This window comes from Chaetodon trifascialis, chromosome 5 (genome assembly GCF_039877785.1).
Source record: "Chaetodon trifascialis isolate fChaTrf1 chromosome 5, fChaTrf1.hap1, whole genome shotgun sequence".
Lineage (NCBI taxonomy): Eukaryota > Metazoa > Chordata > Actinopteri > Chaetodontiformes > Chaetodontidae > Chaetodon > Chaetodon trifascialis.
Window position 1 is genome coordinate 12,126,221 of NC_092060.1, and position 18,181 is coordinate 12,144,401.

An 18,181-nucleotide genomic window follows, 5' to 3' on the forward strand; every position below is an offset into this window, starting at 1 on the left:
CCGCCAGTCATTCAACAGAATACCAATTTTTATTTACTCATAAGCCAACTGTGTCTAATTAAGGTGGCACTCAGTCAGTCAGGGGTGTTCACTTGCTATGCTGACCTCTCTGCTCACCACATCAGGCCTGGCTTGAGTACACCCTGTGACCTTTCTGTGCATTGATGACGTTGTCCGTCCAGAAGAGGGAGTGATTGATCTGGATTGACACAAACAGCCAGTGCCCTGCCTGGCCTGTCACACAGCATCACTGGGTCATTGTAGCATGCCTGAATGCCAGATGAGCAGGGATGGAGAACACACAGGGTGGTGACCTGCAGATGATGATGTAGGCTGTAGTTTTGGGGAAGCTGAAACACATTTAGGCAAAAAGGACAGGTTTTACAATAGAGGACAAATAGCAGTGTGAAGTGAAAAAAGGAACGTCGCTTCAAAATGGAAGTGTAATAGACTGAGTATAAAACATTAGAAAATTGGCATTATACAGGTATTGATATTTCAAAGTTTAAACATATATCGTAATTGATATGACTTTTCTTCACAAGCACACAGAATTTTGATAATGAATTTTTTTTAAGAAATTGTCACACTTTCAAACATAAACTTGTCAGTGCTCTCTAATGTAAAAGTATTTAATGACAAAATATTTTGAAAATATCTCACAGACTATCTAACAGATCATTAATAGCTCTGTATGACAGTTTCTTGTTGCTTATAGACCAACACTTATAGATACCAGAAAACCTGCAATAAGACAGTAATGAATATCAACCAAACTCTCCTGCATAAATGGTGACTTCATGCATCACAAACATGCTTATAAACCACAATATTTATGTTGTCTATTCAATATCTATGCAAAACCACGTTAACTGCCTCTTGGCCTAGAGACAGGCGATGCTTGGACTACTTTTTGCAACCAGGGAACTCATGGCATTGATTAAAATCGATATAATGAGATATTTCGTATTGGGCCCGTATGATATTTCACTCTTTAATCACTAAAACTTCCTTGATGGGATTCCATTAGTTTAATCTCGCTATTCATCGGGCAACTAGTTTTCTCTATTGTTTTTATCTCCACGCAACTGGTTATTCCTGTGTAGCCGACCAAGTTGACAGCTGTGCCTTTATCTATGGTATTTAGAAAGGTTAATGTACTTACAGTAGCTATGGTGTCGGAATACTAATTTGAGACTACAACTCCAATCCTGCTTTACGCAAAATGACGTTACAGCGGCATTTCCCGTAGTAACCTTTCCTGTCTGCCTGGTGGTGCGTTTGCGCCTCCTGTCTTGTAAGAGAGGTGAAGAAGAGTTTACTTTCCAGAGTTCAAGGTTTGGTTTCGGCGTTCGTCAGGAGTAAAGGGTTTGCCGAGGCAGAAAGCCCCTTTCACGGAGCCAAGATGCTGAACATGTGGAAGGTTAGGGAGTTGGTTGATAAAGCGTAAGTATTTCCCAGCTATATTACATCTATTTCGTGTTATTTGTGCCTGTAGTTCACCTGTTTGAAAGAGACACGTACCCAAAACTTTGACGTCACGTCACTCTTACAAGTTAGCTAGCCCGTATGCTACTAGCAAGTTTGTTAGCTGACTTTGACAAATACAGTTTGCCTCATATATGAGTACCTATTCTGTCACAGTTATTTTGCTTAGTCTTTCGGTGAGTGTGAGATAACATTTTCACTGTTATTAGGTCACGGTACTTGTTGTTTGTGCGTGTTCTCCGATAGTCCAAGCTAACATACTTAGCTAACAAGGTAGCTAATTATCTAGCCAGCAGGCTAGGTAGCTCGGCTAGCAGACTAAGCTAGCCAGCTAAGCTAGTTTGACAGCTCCTGGGCTGAAGAATCATCGGTGAATGTTTACATATTATACGTTTACGTTCGCATCGTCCTACCGCTGCTCGGCTACCATTACCTGGAAACTTGTGAAAACTTCATTTAGTGAAGAAATGCGTTTGTCTCCGGTGTGATTGTTATGACACTTGTAGATAAAGTACACTGAACGTTACATTGGCTGGAACGTTTCTGTAAATTAAGTCAGTGGTTAGACTTGCAGTTACAAAACATGGCTGGATTACTTGGCAAATTAATATGTTTATCTCACACACCGAAGTGCTCATCAAGCGGATCTAGGTAATCAGACAACATAAACTGTGATCTGAATATGCCAAAATGTCCAACGTAATACCTTTTATAATGCAGTGAGATATTTAATCAGTATTGCAGCGATTATTTGAAACGAGTGTAGCCATAACTATAAACGCATTAATCCAATTCACAACATATGGAAGTCTGAGCAAATATGGTTTTGAAATGACCAAATACGGCACTACATGGTCATTTTATTGTGATTATACAGCTTGCATAGAAGAACGACAGACGACAACGACGACATAAACTACGAGGCACTTATTAATCAGTAACCAGTGATCAAGCAGTGTTTTGCAACTTGGTGGATATCCAACTGCAGGCTTAAGTTCAACAGATTGATGATACAAGTTAAATGAGACACATCAGTCAATGTTTACTTTTACACCAGGTTTTGATTTGATTTAAGATGGAGATAGTCAGGTAATTGTCAGACAAGTTATAAATAAAGAGACAAAATGCATACGACATATGTACACTGTCCACTCATAAAGCCTCTTTGCATAGTTTGATTGCAGTGTCCATCCAAGCCCGCATGGCGCACAGCAGTAATTTACCTGTCATGATATACCAGCCAGCATTGAACTTAACACCTTGGAGATTGTACATGTTTTCTGCTGTCGACTCAGGTTTACTGTTATCAGCTCACTAAACGTGAGCGTGCTGTGCTGTCTGTACTGTAGGGCTGTGGCAGGCTGTTGCACAATTTTTCCGCCCTTCAAAGGTTCAGTGGCTAATTTTGCACACCCAAACAATAGTGTGTTCTTAAGTCGATCCAAGAATACATTCCTGGTGAATGCACTTGTTTCCCTGGAGTGTGAGCCCCTGGAACAGGGGTTACTTTAATTGGGGAGGGGGACAAACCAAGAGAGAGATAGAAGAAAAGATGCTAGCTCCAAAGAATAAAGGGAAAGGAGTGTTCGTTTTATTTTTGTCCTGGCTTTGCTATAAAGTGTCGCCAAGCTGTAAGTCATTAACACTACCGGTGTGGCGTAATGCAACGTTTCCTGTTGTATGATTAAGGTGAGGTTTCTGCTGAGGCAGGACATGCAACCAAATCTTTTATCCTGTTTCAAATAGTTCTTGCAATGAATGAAAGCCCCATGTATTACATGAAGAATAAAATACAATTCGGTTTATGATTAACTGCAAGGGCAATTATTTTGACAGATTCAGCAGTACTGCAGTCTTAACGGAAATCTGTGGGATAGCGTGTCACTGTGAGAAAGTATCACAACTTCCGGTTTATCTTGTTGATATCTAGACCAAGGGCCTCCACTGTGAAGAGATAAGCTGTTGCATCACTACATCATTTCCTCTTGTGTTTTGCTTGTCACTCATGCAACCACGATGCTTTGTGCAGTATCAGTAACATATCTAGAGAGAAGCCAGTATGCATGCAGTTATTAAGGTAACACACAAAATAAACAGAAAAACTTCTCAAAACTAAATGATGCCTGAACTAAAACATGACCGCCACTTTCCTAAACACAGATATAGTCTTGCCCAGAACTGCTCCGAGAATAATATGAAGAATATTATCATGATATAGGAAAAGGCTTGATGTCTGATTAGGATTTCCCAGCTCATAAAGTTACTGTAACCCATAGTTTAACTTGGAGGCTTTTTCATTTTAATCAACTGTGAAAAAGCACCTGGCATGGTCATTTTCAAATATTTTTTTGGCATAGACTTAATTTTACAAAGGAGAGTATGTTGTTAGAGTGGTAACCTTAGCCTGCAGCTTGCAGTAGTAATACAACCTTTCTCCAGAACCACAGAGAGGGTGTATCTCCACCCATCAAATCAATGCTGCTCTTTCAGAGCCTGTACATTTTATTGCTGATGTGGCAGTAGTCAGGGAGGGTTGAGGAGGTGCAGGGTTCAAATGTTTTGGCTCACCATGTTTTGGCTTAAGCTGTGACAGGGCTCACTTAATTATCTGGAATAAAATGCCTGTTTGGTTATAGAGTATACGCCTGTGGTCTGTAAGAAACTGTTCTTATTCAAGCCAAGACAGAAAACTAAAATGAACCAAGGCCATTGGCTGTGGAAAATGTCCTGGCTATATGTGACATATACTCTCAGCTCAATAGATTGGAAGTCAACACACTGCTCCCCATGCAGCAAGAATAGCATGAATTGGCCAGATAACCAGTTTATCCATTCAGGGTTGAACCGATATCAGATAACATATTTATTCAATCTCTTCCCTGGAATATTCCAATTTTAGATTCAAAATCTCCTCTTTGAACGAGTTCAGGCCAAGCAAAGCTAGAATAGTTGATGTTACCAGACAAAAATGCACCAGAAATGGTCCCACATCCTTTGAATAATCTCTGCTTGGGAAACGACGTCTACCTTTCATGACAGACCTTTTGCACACACTAGACGGTAGATGGACATTTGTTTGTCAGTAAGTGCTGTTGTAACGCTGCATATAGAGGACATATTGTAGACATACTTACAGAAGCTGCAGTCAGTTTTTGTGATCTGATTGAATATATACAGTGTGGGCCAATGGTTAGTTTGCCTTAGTTTGTTGTGTAACCATCATGATATCTGAACATGTTCAAAAGCGACCAAACCTGCAGATGAATGTTGGTATGTTTAGTACATGGTACTTGCATAGTTGTTCACTCTGCTGTTTTACATTTTTATTTTTCCTTCATACTCTTATTAAATATGGAAGCACAGTGAATTAGAAAACAACCTCTCTGTTAACCTGAGGGCCAGTATTCGTCATGTCAGTTTCTTCCCTTTTTCTTTTCCACTTAGCTTCTCAGAATGTCGACAAGCAAGAGCTCACAAACTCTAAGCACAGCCCTGTGTCACTCACCCTGTGCCATTTTGGGTCTCTTTTATGTGTGTTTTGTGAATGCAGATTTGCATTTGCTTGCTTCGGCCCTTGTTTTTTTGTTTTGACTAGTGGTTAGATTCAGAGCGCGCGCGCACACACACACACATAAGCACTCCCTATTATCCCATGGTCCATTTAGCCTCAAAAAGGACAAGTGTATGGATGAGGCTGTAATGAGTGTGCCTTTTATCTGTTATCCTCCATGTTGTTGACCTTATATTTTGAACTGAAATGCCAAATGCCTCGTAGAATTCTTCACATAGAAATGCTTGATGAAATAATGTTTGTTGTTTTGTTTTTTTATCCCACTGTAAAGAACCAACGTGGTGATGAACTATTCAGAGGTGGAGTCTAAAGTCAGAGAGGCCACCAATGACGACCCCTGGGGACCATCAGGACAGCTGATGAGTGAAATCTCAAGGTAAGACCAACACTGTGTGTGTTTGTACAATGTATCCTGCTGAAAAGCACCGCGTTTTTCTGTAAATAAAATCAAACTATGGAAAGATTATCTTAAAACTCCTTCCAACAGCAGCTGAAGCTTTTTTTTTTTTTTTTTTTGAGCGTGAAAATTCACCTCCATTTTTACCCCAGGAACCTATTTAAAGTTCTGTGTTTTGGGCCCTGCCTACAAAAGTCCCTGTTTCTAAGTTAGCATTTACCTAACAGCCAGAAACTGCTGTACTACAGTGCTGACCACAAGCGTAACAACTGCTACGACATGAGTACAGCATTCACTCAACCTGCTGCTGTCACTGGTCGTAATAACAGTATTAGAGCAGAGATGGGAATTGAAATAATTGTGTTATAGACATTTAAATGATAATTACAGTATGTAGCCAACTAGAGGCTGAAGTGGCTCAGTGAAACAAATTAGACTGAAACTTAACAATGTATTTGTGTCCTTGTGATTACATACTGAAGCAGAAGAGGAATGAGACAAAACACTGCGAAGATATTTGCTGCTGCTAATAGTCCCAACCCTAAGGTGTTTCGGACTCCCTTTCCACCACTGCACTTGTCTTATCCTGGATTTATCCAGATGTTACAGTTGCACAGCAGTAAATTACAAAACACAAGACAATGACCTTAACCCTCACAGACTTGTGTGTTCAAAATGACGTATTAACAGATGTCAATTTTTGATCTCATATTGGTCTGTTTTGCAGTTCTTAGGATGCAGTGGATATTCACACAACAGCCCAATTGTTGGTTAACTTGCATTGCACATAAAAACTTTGTGATTAAAAGGACGATTTCTCCCTCTTTCTTCTGTGAATGTTTCTGTAATCAGAGCGACCTTCATGTATGAGCAGTTCCCAGAGGTGATGAACATGCTGTGGGCCCGCATGCTGAGGGATAACAAGAAGAACTGGAGGAGAGTCTACAAGGTCTACTACAGCACTGTTGCAACATCCCACAAGCACACATGCTTAATTATGACATGAGGCTTGGAGGCCTAAGTACAGATTTGATTTGACATAAAATTTTGGACCTGACCCAACTCAAACCAGTATGGCTTCAGTTTTAACCAACTCGAGCTGATACTCTTTTAAAACAAGCCATCTGTTAACATTAACTTCAAATTTTCTGCTCATTGCTCGCAGGCAGGAATCAGGCACCAACAACAAACTTTAATTAAAAAAACGATATTAGGTGAAGAAGAGTGTTTTAATTGAAATTACTTTTTTTTTTCTCCTAATAATTCACAAAACAAAAACAGTTGGCCTTGAATAGAAACAGTTAGATGCCTCTTGTTGTTTTTATGCTCTGAACTGAGGGGGAAAAAGTTCTGATGAATAAAATCATAAATATAACTGATCCAATTCAAGGCCACAGGAGAGAAAAACAGGTCAGATTGACTCCAACAAGATTAAAGTTAAAAATCAAACCTTAAGCACTTTTTGCTCTAACTAACAACTGTTATGTGTCTGCTTCTCAGTCCCTGCTCCTGCTGGCCCATCTAATCAGGAATGGATCAGAGAGGGTTGTTACCAGTGCCAGAGAACATCTGTACGACCTGAGAGCATTAGAAAGCTACCACTTTGTAGGTAAGGTATCATATCTTTTCTCTCCTTTATACCATGTTTTTGTTGACACTTGAAAGGAGTAATACCTAAACAAACCTGCTAATCAAAAAACACTCTCCTTTTTGAAATGTAGCTTTGATTAGGTGAGGCGCTCTCTACACTTCAGCATTGTAGTGTTTTGTTTTAATTAACAATAGCTTCAGTGTGAGCTGTAATGAATGGATGAAGGCCCTAAGCACCGCTTAGTCCACAAACCCTTAAACCACACACACACACACACACACACACACACACACACACACACACACACACACACACACACACACACACCCACCCACCCCTAAAGCTGCTTTCACTCTTCCCAACCAAGTGTGTGTTGAAGGTGCAGTTTGCAAACAACAACAACAATCAGCTTGTCTGTACAGACACATTCATGCTTATTGCCTGTGTGTGGTTTCAATACACAAAATGAATAAATTAACACAAAACGCTGTCAGTCCATTAATCATATTAATTTATTAAAGTTTGTGGTTCTGCGTCTCCCGTCTCTGTTTCTAGATGAGAATGGGAAGGACCAAGGTGTGAATGTGCGTCAGAAGGTGAAGGAGCTGGTGGACTTTGTCCAGGATGATGACAGGCTTAGGGAGGAGCGGAAAAAGGCAAAGAAGAACAAAGACAAATACATCGGGGTATCGTCAGACAGTATGGGATACCGAAGTTACTGTAAGTCCTCTGTTGAGGGAGTAATATAAACAGACTGTTAATTAACAAAAACATCTGAGTTTTAATTCAGTTTGTGTCCTCTTGTTCTTATTCTGATCTCCTTTTCCACCTACTTGAATTCCTTCCCTCTAGCGGGGGACAGGTACGACTCCAATGATAGCCGGACAAGGTGGGATGACGACTGGGACAAGAATAAAGGGCCTTTCCCGTTCAGCGAGAAGCTGGGGGAGATCAGCGACAAGATCGGCAGCACCATTGATGATACCATAAGCAGATTTAGGAGGAAGGAAAGAGACGACTCACCAGATGGATTTAGGTTGGACACAGACACGTCATCGTATTGTATTTGCTGAAATATATTGAAAGAGACCAAGACAGTGCACCACAACATAACCATGTTATATCCAAATATGAACAAAAGGGAAGCCCCCACAAACTATAATAGGATAGGAAAATGAAACTTATTTCCGCTCTCAAACTGTTTCTCAATATAGAACGAACAGCAGCCAGACCAAAGTAAAATGTTCTGCTGCTGTTAAAGGATCTTACATGAGCACGGCTTGTAAACGCAGCAGTAGATGGGCCTCTATTTTCAGTCATGATCACATTAGAACAACAAAGAATCATCCTTTTAAAATCTAAAAGCCAAAAATTTAGATTATATTGTGAGCATACCTGTAAATGAAATTGTCCCAACAGGGTTTGGATCTTTGCTCTTTTTGTTCCTTGATGGATACGGTACGTTTGAAGGAAAATCTTGTGTGACCTCACATAACTGGTTGTCTTACGGGAGCCTTTATTGTCTCCGTAGTGACAACGAGGAGGACCGAGGTCACTCGTCTCACAATGGCCAGTCAGGAAAAGAATTTAAAGATGAAGAGGAGACTGTTACCACAAAGAGTGTACACATAGTCCAAGCAACAGAGACCACAGCAACACGAAAGAGAGGAGTCCCGTCCAAGAAAGTAGACTTGGGGGCTGCGGCCCACTACACAGGAGACAAGAGCCCAGAAACCACCATCAACCAGGTAGCAAGAGCTTGTGAGCATGTAAGACAGGACTTTATTGATATGTACGTAATTATGTATGTACTGTACTCTGATCTTTTTGTTCTGCCTTATTCCAGCCCCACCCAGCAGCCCCCCAGCCCTCCAGCACCGGCCTAGCTGACCTACTAATGGTGGACACAACACCAAGCCAGCCTGCTACCACAGGTATAATTTCAGCCACTCCAAGTGATACCTGGACACTTTGCAAAATGTGCTTACTTGCAGTCTTACCAGGAGCTATCTGAAAAGATTGGTATCAGCTGCATTTCTGTCTTTTCAGCATAAAAACTGATCAAAGACATGTTCAGCATAGCTTTGCTCCGTAGGGAAACAAGTGGTGTCTGCCAAAAAGCAACAATATGTCTTCCAGTATCCCTAAATATGTTTTATTGAAATGCTGTCTATTGTTAGCAAACAAGCTAGACGCCAGTAAATCCAGGAATAACCTTTTTGTTCAGTGATACATTGTACAAAACAGGGAACTCCATAGTGACTGTAGGACTACACTCTGCAGTGACAGTGCCCAGCTGCCGGTGCTAGCTTCAGATTTTGGGGACAGCGGGGGAGGGAGTTGATGTATAGGAACTAAGTGCACCAGATGTTTTTGGAGCAGTCCCTGGTGAATGAAGAGGGCGGGAGTGCTGAACAGATGTTTGGTCTTCTCCACCTATCTACTGCCACCACCCCTCCCTTCCCTCCTACACTTCTGACACTGAAGGAATGCTAACTATGTAGAATGGCACCTGGAGCTTGCTTGTTTAAAGTTGATGTTCTTGTGTCGATTTCTCAATGCAGATCTGATCAGTGGATTTGCTGACTTCTCCTCGCCTGCTGCCTCCGGCACCCTCTCCTCAGGATCCGGTTGGTTTCAAGACTTTTTTTTTTGTGTGTGTGTGTGTGTGTGTGTGTGTGTGTGTGTGTGTGTGTGTGTGTGTGTGTGTGTGTGTGTGTGTGTGTGTGTGTGTGTGTGTTTGCGCGTGTGTGTTTGCGCGTGTATGTGTGTGCTGTGCTGTTGCAGCCATACTGCTAGAATATTCAGAGGGATGCTGGGAGGAAGCCCTGGCCATATGGAGCCTGCTACCTGCTCTGCATAACAAGAACAGACACACATCAACTCCTGTTATGGATGACAAGGAGACAGGGACAGGGGAAGAAGTTGGTGGGGGTGGAGGAGACTGAGAGAGATTGAGAGGATGGATCGAGACAACAAGCAGGGCCAGTTCAATGAAAATTTAAAGCGTGGCAACAGTGGTCACTGAGAATACCCTGGATAAAGATAGACTGGCCTCACTGAAGACTCAGCTCTTTATTCTTAATTACTATGACAGGTTCAAATTTGCCTGTGTGTCCTTTGTTTGCAACACCTCGCAGTTATTTACACAGTTCACAATACAGACATCAGTGTTCAGTGAGCAAATATAAACATTCATGCCACTGTCTTTTTGTCTTGTTGCAGCAGCACCATCCTCTAGCAGCAATGGAGACTTTGGAGAGTGGAATGCCTTCCCTGGAGGTCAGATGCCAGCATCTGCCCAGACTGTTGACAACAGTGGAAATGACCTTTTTGGAGCCATGACAGCAGGTCCTGCCATTGCCCCAGCCCCAACCCCCACCCCCGCCCCAGTCTCAGCTCCAGGCTCTGGTCCTGCCTCAGCAGACCTGTTTGACTTGATGGGGCCAACTCAGTCCGTCAGCTCCTCCCAGAGCCTCAACTTCAGTATGAGCAGCACACAGAGCATGAGCACAACAGTCCTGCCCCAGTCTAGGTCACAGGTATGCATGATTGCACTCATACACACACGCATTCTTTTTTTAATAATTTATTCATATACATATCATTACAAGACTGAACGAGGGCTCAGATGATACAGGTGGAAGTAAAATATCCTTTGAGAATTAGCGCTACACTTTATGATTTCAGAGTTCATGGATACAGAGCTTGAACGATGATTTTAGTGTTATTTTTTTTTAATCACCAATGTGTTAGACAGTATTTGACATATTACAGCATATAATGTTGATAGAAACATTTAATGATATAAAAAATATCATGTTTACAGGCTGACTATTTTTGAAACGCTGCTAAAAATCCTGTGCATTTGTACAAAGATATATTAAAGCTGTGAAGTCCTCACTCATGTGGCGAGAAGTTTATAGCAAAGATGTTGGAGGTGCTGTGTGGAAGCCTGCCTTTAATTTCAATCAGCCACTGCAACACTTGGAAAATGACATAACCCTCGCCCTTATGCTTAATTTCAGAAGGTGGAAATAGAAACGTGTGTGTGAAATGCTCTGCTTTGTTAGCAATGTGAGATATTTTAATAGAATTGGTGTTTCAATCTTCAAATCACAGGTTTGTTGATTTGGCCTTGGTTATCAAATGTTATAAGTAATATTCTGGCATGTAAACACAAAGAACCTTTTAACAATTTCATGCATGAAGCAGGAAGTCAATAAATGACAAATGAGAGGAATGATATACTGAGGTTTCAGGACAAAAGTGAAAAGATTCCTCCCAGTTCACACCGCTCATTGACCACATCAGGCAGTATGCCTGTATGATAAAGACATACCTTCTCATGTGGTTGAAAGATGGAGGACTAGCATGTGGTGGTAGAGGGTTAACATGCAGCCTCACGCTCACCCCCCACCAGATGCTCATCTCCCCCAGAGACCGCCTACTAACCACCCACTCCTCCTGTTACTGACATGCAGAATGAGAGGAATCAGTTTTGAGTTACAGAAACATTAAAAAGCCAACAAAAGCTTGTGGATGTCGACTGTATTTCCATGTTAAAAGGTTGTCGACCTACTTAAAAAAAACTCAGTCTTTCTTTCACTGAGAAGACACCCACCACTCCCTTTTACTCTACTTTTTTAGATGGTATGTTTTAATGAGTTCAGAAAGAGACAGTAGCAGATTCCTCTGACAGTATCGAGGTTAAGTGGGTCAGGCTAAAGGGTTAGCACCTTGTGCTGGGGATGGTATCTTATCACTGTATATTTCTGTGATTTGAGCATGGATTAGCTCTGTCCCTAACATCGTATCTGTCTTTGCCAGCCCTTCCAGAACATGGGGGGTCCTATACAACCGCAGCCAGTCATGCCCCTCCAGCCTGTGCAACAGGGAATGGCCTCTCAAGGCGCCGGAGCCAAAGCGTCCCTCCCTTCCACCTGGTCAGACCACTCAGTTAACATTAGCCTGGACTTCCTGGGCCCAGGCATGCAGCCACCCAAGCCTAGCCAGCCCACCCTCAACACCCTCCAACAAGGTGAGAGGAATGGTAGAGCTGGCATGAGCCAAAATGCCAGGCAGGCTCTCCTTCAAAGCACCCCGCCAATCAAATATGATTTACAAGTTGGCACTTTTATTCATTGAGTTTGTTCTGTCATTTCCAGGCAACCAGTCACCTGCCAACATGCTCTCCCAGGGATTTTCTGTCATGAGCCTTGGACCTACAACAGTCAGACCGCCTGTTAATCCAATGATGCACCCTGGTGCTGGCATGGGGATGGGGATGGCCCCCAACCAGGCCATGATGGGGATGGGCATGGGCGTGAACATGGGGATGCCCGGTGCTATGGGGATGGGGATGGGGATGGGGATGGGGATGGGAATGAACCCTGCAATGGTCCAACAGCCCAAACAGGATGCCTTTGCTGACTTTGGTAACTTTGGGAAGTGATGGAGCTGGAGAGCAAAGATCATCTGGTGGAGTGGTGTAGGTCTCTCTCTCTCTCTCTCTCTGTCTCGCTCTCTCTTGCTCTCTCTCGCTCTCTCCCTCCGTCCATTGGTGAAGGATTGTTATGAGCTGCAAACAAAGAGTACTTGAATAATGTCAACTATCAATACCAACACCCCACAATCTCCTTAATTTTTTTTAAAAGTAATGCTGTGTAGTGATATGGATCTAAATGAATGTGTGTTTGAACCAATGATCTGTGTGGTCTGACACACACTGATGACGGTGTGCCTTGTCGGTTACTTGTAAGTCAGTGAGAGGAGGGAAGAGTGTGCCACCAAGAGAACGTCAGGGGGATTTGCTTTATAACCTCAATCAAGTGAAATCACCAGAATAGCAAAAATATATCAGTAGCTGCGTAATTTTTTTGAGATGCATTCTCAGTAACTTTACTGAATGAAGAGTTTGAATAACATGATCAGCCATTTTTACTTTCTGATGTACATTTAAGAATGTCAAGTTACCTCTTTTTTTGTCCTTGCTCTTCCTTTGGCCTGTAAATAGAGATCTGGAGCCCTTACAAATAAGTTATGAAGTTCCGATATGAGAGGAAGTGACAATGTGAGGAGTTGTATCATGCAGACCAAATCTGATATGAATTAAGACCTATAACAAAGCACATTGACACCTTCTCTTTGTACATAAGTGTCCACACACTCCAAATGTGGCTGTTTAGTGCTACAGGTAAAGTAATGAATGAGTGTTTGGATTGAAGACAATTGATTAATTTGAGGAGTTGCTCCTTCAACAGACCATCATATGTGGCCTTTTCTTATTGATACATATCTATATATTTTACATATGAAGAAGATTATAATCAGTTTGCATCCAAATGAGATAATCAGTAGTTAGAGTGAGCCTCATCCAGGGGTTGTGGGTTATGTACTGCAGCACAGAGTGCCTGAAAGACCTTTGCCTTTTCTCTTCAGTTATCCTCTTTGAGGGAGACAGTGTGACTGTGCAGTGTTGAGCACAGCGACCAGAACGGAGCTTCTGTACTTTGTGCAAACGTGTGTTTGTGCGTATGCCTCAAGTCAAGCGTGCTGTCCATACAGATATGCAATTGTGTAATTATTTCACGGTGACTCGTCTGTCCCGTGCACTGTTCTGTTAACTCCACTCTGTTCAGGTCGGTGATAACTCCAGAGCTCCACTTAGTTTAACACCTCAAGTGTTGCTGCAGACTGTTAATAAGATTGCACCATGCATCCATCGGTTGTCTGTTAAATGTCCACTGGTGCATCTGGGTAAATGTTGCCTTCTCACCTTCCTGTTCTTTTCAAAGGGCTTTATTGGCATGAAAGTTTTCAGAACGATGTTGCCAAAGCATCAAGATACAATTTGTCCAGATCTTTGGACAGTACAGCAATGAGAACATTAACCTCTTTGTTTATATGACACATTCAAAACAGAGATCTTGGAAACAGGGTTGCTGTCATTACTGACATCAGTCCAAATCTGCACGTTTTGCAACTTGTCGGGAAGATTGTGCAAGAGGAAGCACGTTTATCGGTTGGGATGGAGTTTGTACTCACCCAGTACGCTGTTGGTGGTTTAATGAGGATGTGTTGTGGGATACCAGATGATGAACAGTCCCATTCAGCTGCACGCCAGCAAACTGACCTGTTAGATGTACAAAACGTTGCTCTTCACTGGTCCAAGTGCCTGCCGATAGTTGCCTCCTGACCCTTGTTATGAGTGATTGATGAGTTAATCTCAGCTGCCTGACATTTTTTGATTTGTCACCGATTAGATAAATAATTCACTGAACAGAGGAGAAGGCAGTGGATTCTGCAGCCCCGGGAGGATTAGAAGTTGTGCTTTCCTGCTCTCCCAAGAGCTCAAGAGGCTGAGCACACTAACACATTGTAGCCTTGCAGAGTCTGAAACATTAAAATGACCAAAATCTGTTTGCAGTTTTTTCTAAAATATATCGGTAGGTTGTTTTATGCATTTTTTTCTACTTCAAATTGTTTTGATTTTCTCTAAAATGGGATTGTTACTGAAACACTAGCATATGCAAATGTAAAAAAAAAAAATCCTTTGAGAAAATGAAATTTTTGCATTATTCCCATTTTGATTTGATTTACACATCGAGATTCTTTATCTACAACATTAAACAGTTGATTGAAATTTGCTAATGGTGTGTGTTATTTGGTGTGCTGTGTCATTAGTCTCATTCAAAAGAGCTTCAAGCAGCAAAAGTGAAGCCACCCTCCTCGACTTTGAAATTACATTTAGTTGACGCAAGCTTGTTAATTTCATTCTTTGAGGTGGTTTACAAATTCCATTAATAAGGCAGAAAGAAAAGAGACATGCAGGGAATGTGGGCTCTGACAGTGTATGCAGATCAGCCGAGAAATGAGTGTGAACACCAAATCTACAAAAGTGCATCTCATGCTCATATCATACAAGAAACCAGATCACATAAAGATAATAAGAGCAGAGTAACAGCAAATAGCACGACTGAACAAAGGCGATATCTGCTTCTTATTGTGACAGCTGCAGTGTCTGAATGCAACACGTTAAGAAATCTCAACCCTTCATTGATTTAAGCTTTGGTAAAAATAGTTATTGGTGTTGTATTTAAAGCATGTTTGGTCTTCATGCGTCAGTCTTCATTCAACTAATTCAATTTACAATGTGTGCTAGTAAGATGGATGGCCTGATTACTCTGGTATATTACTCTCAAGAGAAAGATTGTGTCGTCTAATTGTGGCCCGTCTCTTCACCAAGAGTGCTGTGTCCTTCTCAACTTGTATGAAGGTTTGCTGGAACACACTGCTGAAACAAACACCACTAAAACACAGTTTGCATTGAACAACTGACCCCATTTTCACTCTCTGGAGAGGAGACTGTTAAATGGGCTATACTAATAATATTCAGATGCATTATATGAAAAGCATATAGAGTAACAACAGCTTAGCTACTGTTAGAACTAGTCCTATTTATGGCAGAAAAATAAATGGAAAAAGTGTCAATGAATGCCCGCAAATTAAGAAAAACAAATGAGGTAAAACTCTGACTCAGAAACATTACAGCAGCACACACTCGTTCTGTGCTACTCATCATCTGAAAGTAACCTCTGCCATTTTAAACAGAAAAAAGCAACATCGTTACAACTTCCATGAGATGCAGTAAATCGTGCTTTTATGGGTAATGTGCCCATTAAAGAGTAAAAGCAATCTGAGACGTCAAGACAAATGACAGCTTTTGAGTGCCATCTGCAATCTCGAGCTTCACAAACTCAATTATTCATAATGCATTTATGAAGTCCGCTGAGACTGCGCTGTCATTCCTGTTCAAACTAACAGGAAAAGCAACATAAAGGGACAAGCTCTCTGAGATGACAATGGCCTCACAGATGGCACTAATGTGTTTATGCTGCCACCTGCTGGGTAATAACCCCAACACAAACACAGCTATTAATGCACTATCAAAATAAATTTCCTTTAGTGGCACAGCAAAGAAAACAAGACAAAAAAAATGACTGATTAGAACTGAGGAGCTTTTATTTCTCAATGTCAAGATCACTTCTCTGGTGGGCAGAGAAAAACCTCCATATCAATATGATATAACAATAATCTGGCCTGATTTGTCTTCATGACAGACGTTCAGTGTCAAATACAACTTAAATTTCACTGACTGTGGTCGTAACTCGCATTTCTTCCATCTGGGGTAAAAAACAGAAATCAGAGTGGCTGTGGGTTAACCAGGATGACGTTCTCACCCCGGATGAAAAGCTGGTTGATGTGGCGTGTGTGGACCCTGCCGTACGCCTGGGAGTCTTTCTCCCGACAGCCCTCTGGACCCCGGGCCTTCAGCGAGACTGTGTGTTTGTCCGGCTTGGTTTTAACAGTGTCTGACAGCTTGCACTCTGTCCTGCTCTGCCTCCTCTTGCCGGTTTGTTGATCAGGCTGGTGCTTGCCGGCTGCCTCCTGGACTTCGTGCTTCTTTGCTGGCTCATCACCTGCCGAGCTCTCCTGGAGCTTTAGCTTCTCAAAGAGCTGTACGGAGATTTCAGTCACATTGATATTTGTGGATTAAACTTAAATCTTGCAGTTCAGCAGTAGCCATTCAGCAAATTTAGATCCTGTAATTGCCTCTATATAGTGTGTATTGTTACTGGCGGGGTCCACAAATTACCTCCCTGTGCACGAGGGATTTACAAAAATGATGCATGCATGCAAATCCAGCGTTACTGTGCGTGATCTGATCTCACTGACAACTGTCTTGTGGCTTCTTTGGTGTATCAGAGGTTTTGAATATTTCAGGGAGTGATGAAACAGACTGCACATTTCCAAATGCTCAGCGAGGTAACAAACTTTGCTGTGCTGCCAAATCAACCAGGACTATAGTGTTGCAGGTTGTAACTTAAGGCATCACTACGTTCAGTCAGACATACAATGGAAACTAATGCCTACCCGTGACATGGTGAGGGCTTTCTGGTGGTAGAAGGCTTGTCCCAGCAGAGGCTCTCTGTATGTCTCATCTACGTCTACCATTGCCTGACGAACGAGAAATGAAAACAGAGGCCAACATAAAGAGTCATGGTTACAAGTACACTATAGGCTATTTCAGATTCAGCATACGGCAGCTATCGTGTGAGAAAACACGAGCGGGAGAGCTCACCATGTTCCAGAACTTGTCGAAGGCCACGACAAAGCCGGAGCACACTCCCCTCAGTCCCTTGAAGGTCCTGATGTGAACTTTGACCCTTATCCTCTCCTCCACGCAGCGGTACAGCTCCCCCAAAGGACTGCCTTTGCACACTGAAGACACAGGACGAACACACAGGCAACAAATTAGAGAAGAATTTCACCTGAAGCACAAAAAGGTATCTGTCAAAAAAAAGGGCAAATTATGCAAGAGTTACCACGAGATTTGACACGTATACAGTTAGAAAGTCAACACCACATATCTGTGTCCTCTTCAGCTCCATAGTAATAACTGTAGACATGGTCATAATTACTCCCTCAGCTAAAAACAACAAAACTACCAATGTAATGGACATGTACTAATGTGTTAGTGGCGGTTACTGAACCTACAGGACATCCTGATCAGGACATTTTTCCGCGGCTTCTGCCTCCTCCGCGGGGCTCTGCTGCTCCCCGCCGCCTCTGCCTCTGGCACCGCGTTGTTCACCATGAGCTTCTTCAGCCTCTCGATGCGCTCCGGGTCGGCCACCCCCTTCATCGCCTTTTGACGCTTTTTCTCCACATTCTCCGGTTTGGCTCTGCCCCGGCCGCCCAGCTGGAAGCTCACGTACTCTGCCACATTGTTAAAGCATTTGATATTTGGAAAAGGAAGCGATACAGTGGGTGAGTACAAGGCCAAGAGGGGGTCGAAGTTATCAGAGCAGACATCTGTTTTAACTGCGCCATCGTCCTCATCTTTACTGTGGGCCTCTGGTTCATGCTCCGGCACTGAGGGCGTACTCGAACAGGTTGCAGTTGCCGTTTCTTTACTGTGTGATTTCACACTTCTTTCCTTTTCCTCCATGTTTGAAACAACCGCAGATGAACACACCACGAAGCGTTGAATTCTGGGAAAGTTGGTGTCGTCGGTTGAGGCTGAGCTTTCACTCTGCACCTACTTCAAGGGACCCTAAATAAAGTGGAC

The 18,181-nt window shown here is 42.4% G+C and overlaps 2 protein-coding genes across 3 annotated transcripts; one reads left to right on the forward strand and one right to left on the reverse strand.

The window, feature by feature from the left end:
• The first annotated feature begins 1,141 nt into the window (after positions 1-1,141).
• clint1a (clathrin interactor 1a) lies at positions 1,142-14,698 on the forward strand. 2 transcript variants are annotated; one of them, XM_070963009.1, is made up of 12 exons: positions 1,142-1,446; positions 5,331-5,435; positions 6,309-6,405; positions 6,957-7,065; positions 7,603-7,767; positions 7,900-8,083; positions 8,579-8,795; positions 8,894-8,981; positions 9,612-9,677; positions 10,273-10,589; positions 11,878-12,088; positions 12,216-14,698. In XM_070963009.1, the coding sequence occupies exons 1-12, from the start codon at positions 1,406-1,408 to the stop codon at positions 12,500-12,502; spliced, it is 1,887 nt and encodes a 628-aa protein (XP_070819110.1). In that variant the 5' UTR covers positions 1,142-1,405; the 3' UTR covers positions 12,503-14,698. The 2 variants fall into 2 exon arrangements, with proteins under 2 accessions (XP_070819110.1, XP_070819111.1); XM_070963010.1 differs by having other exon boundaries at positions 10,276-10,589; positions 12,216-14,697.
• Positions 14,699-16,047: 1,349 nt separating this feature from the next.
• Positions 16,048-18,100, reverse strand: lsm11 (LSM11, U7 small nuclear RNA associated). Its single transcript, XM_070963418.1, has 4 exons — positions 17,608-18,100; positions 17,192-17,331; positions 16,984-17,067; positions 16,048-16,566 (listed from the first exon to the last, which is right to left on the reverse strand). The coding sequence occupies exons 1-4, from the start codon at positions 18,059-18,061 to the stop codon at positions 16,252-16,254; spliced, it is 993 nt and encodes a 330-aa protein (XP_070819519.1). The 5' UTR covers positions 18,062-18,100; the 3' UTR covers positions 16,048-16,251.
• Positions 18,101-18,181: the final 81 nt, after the last annotated feature.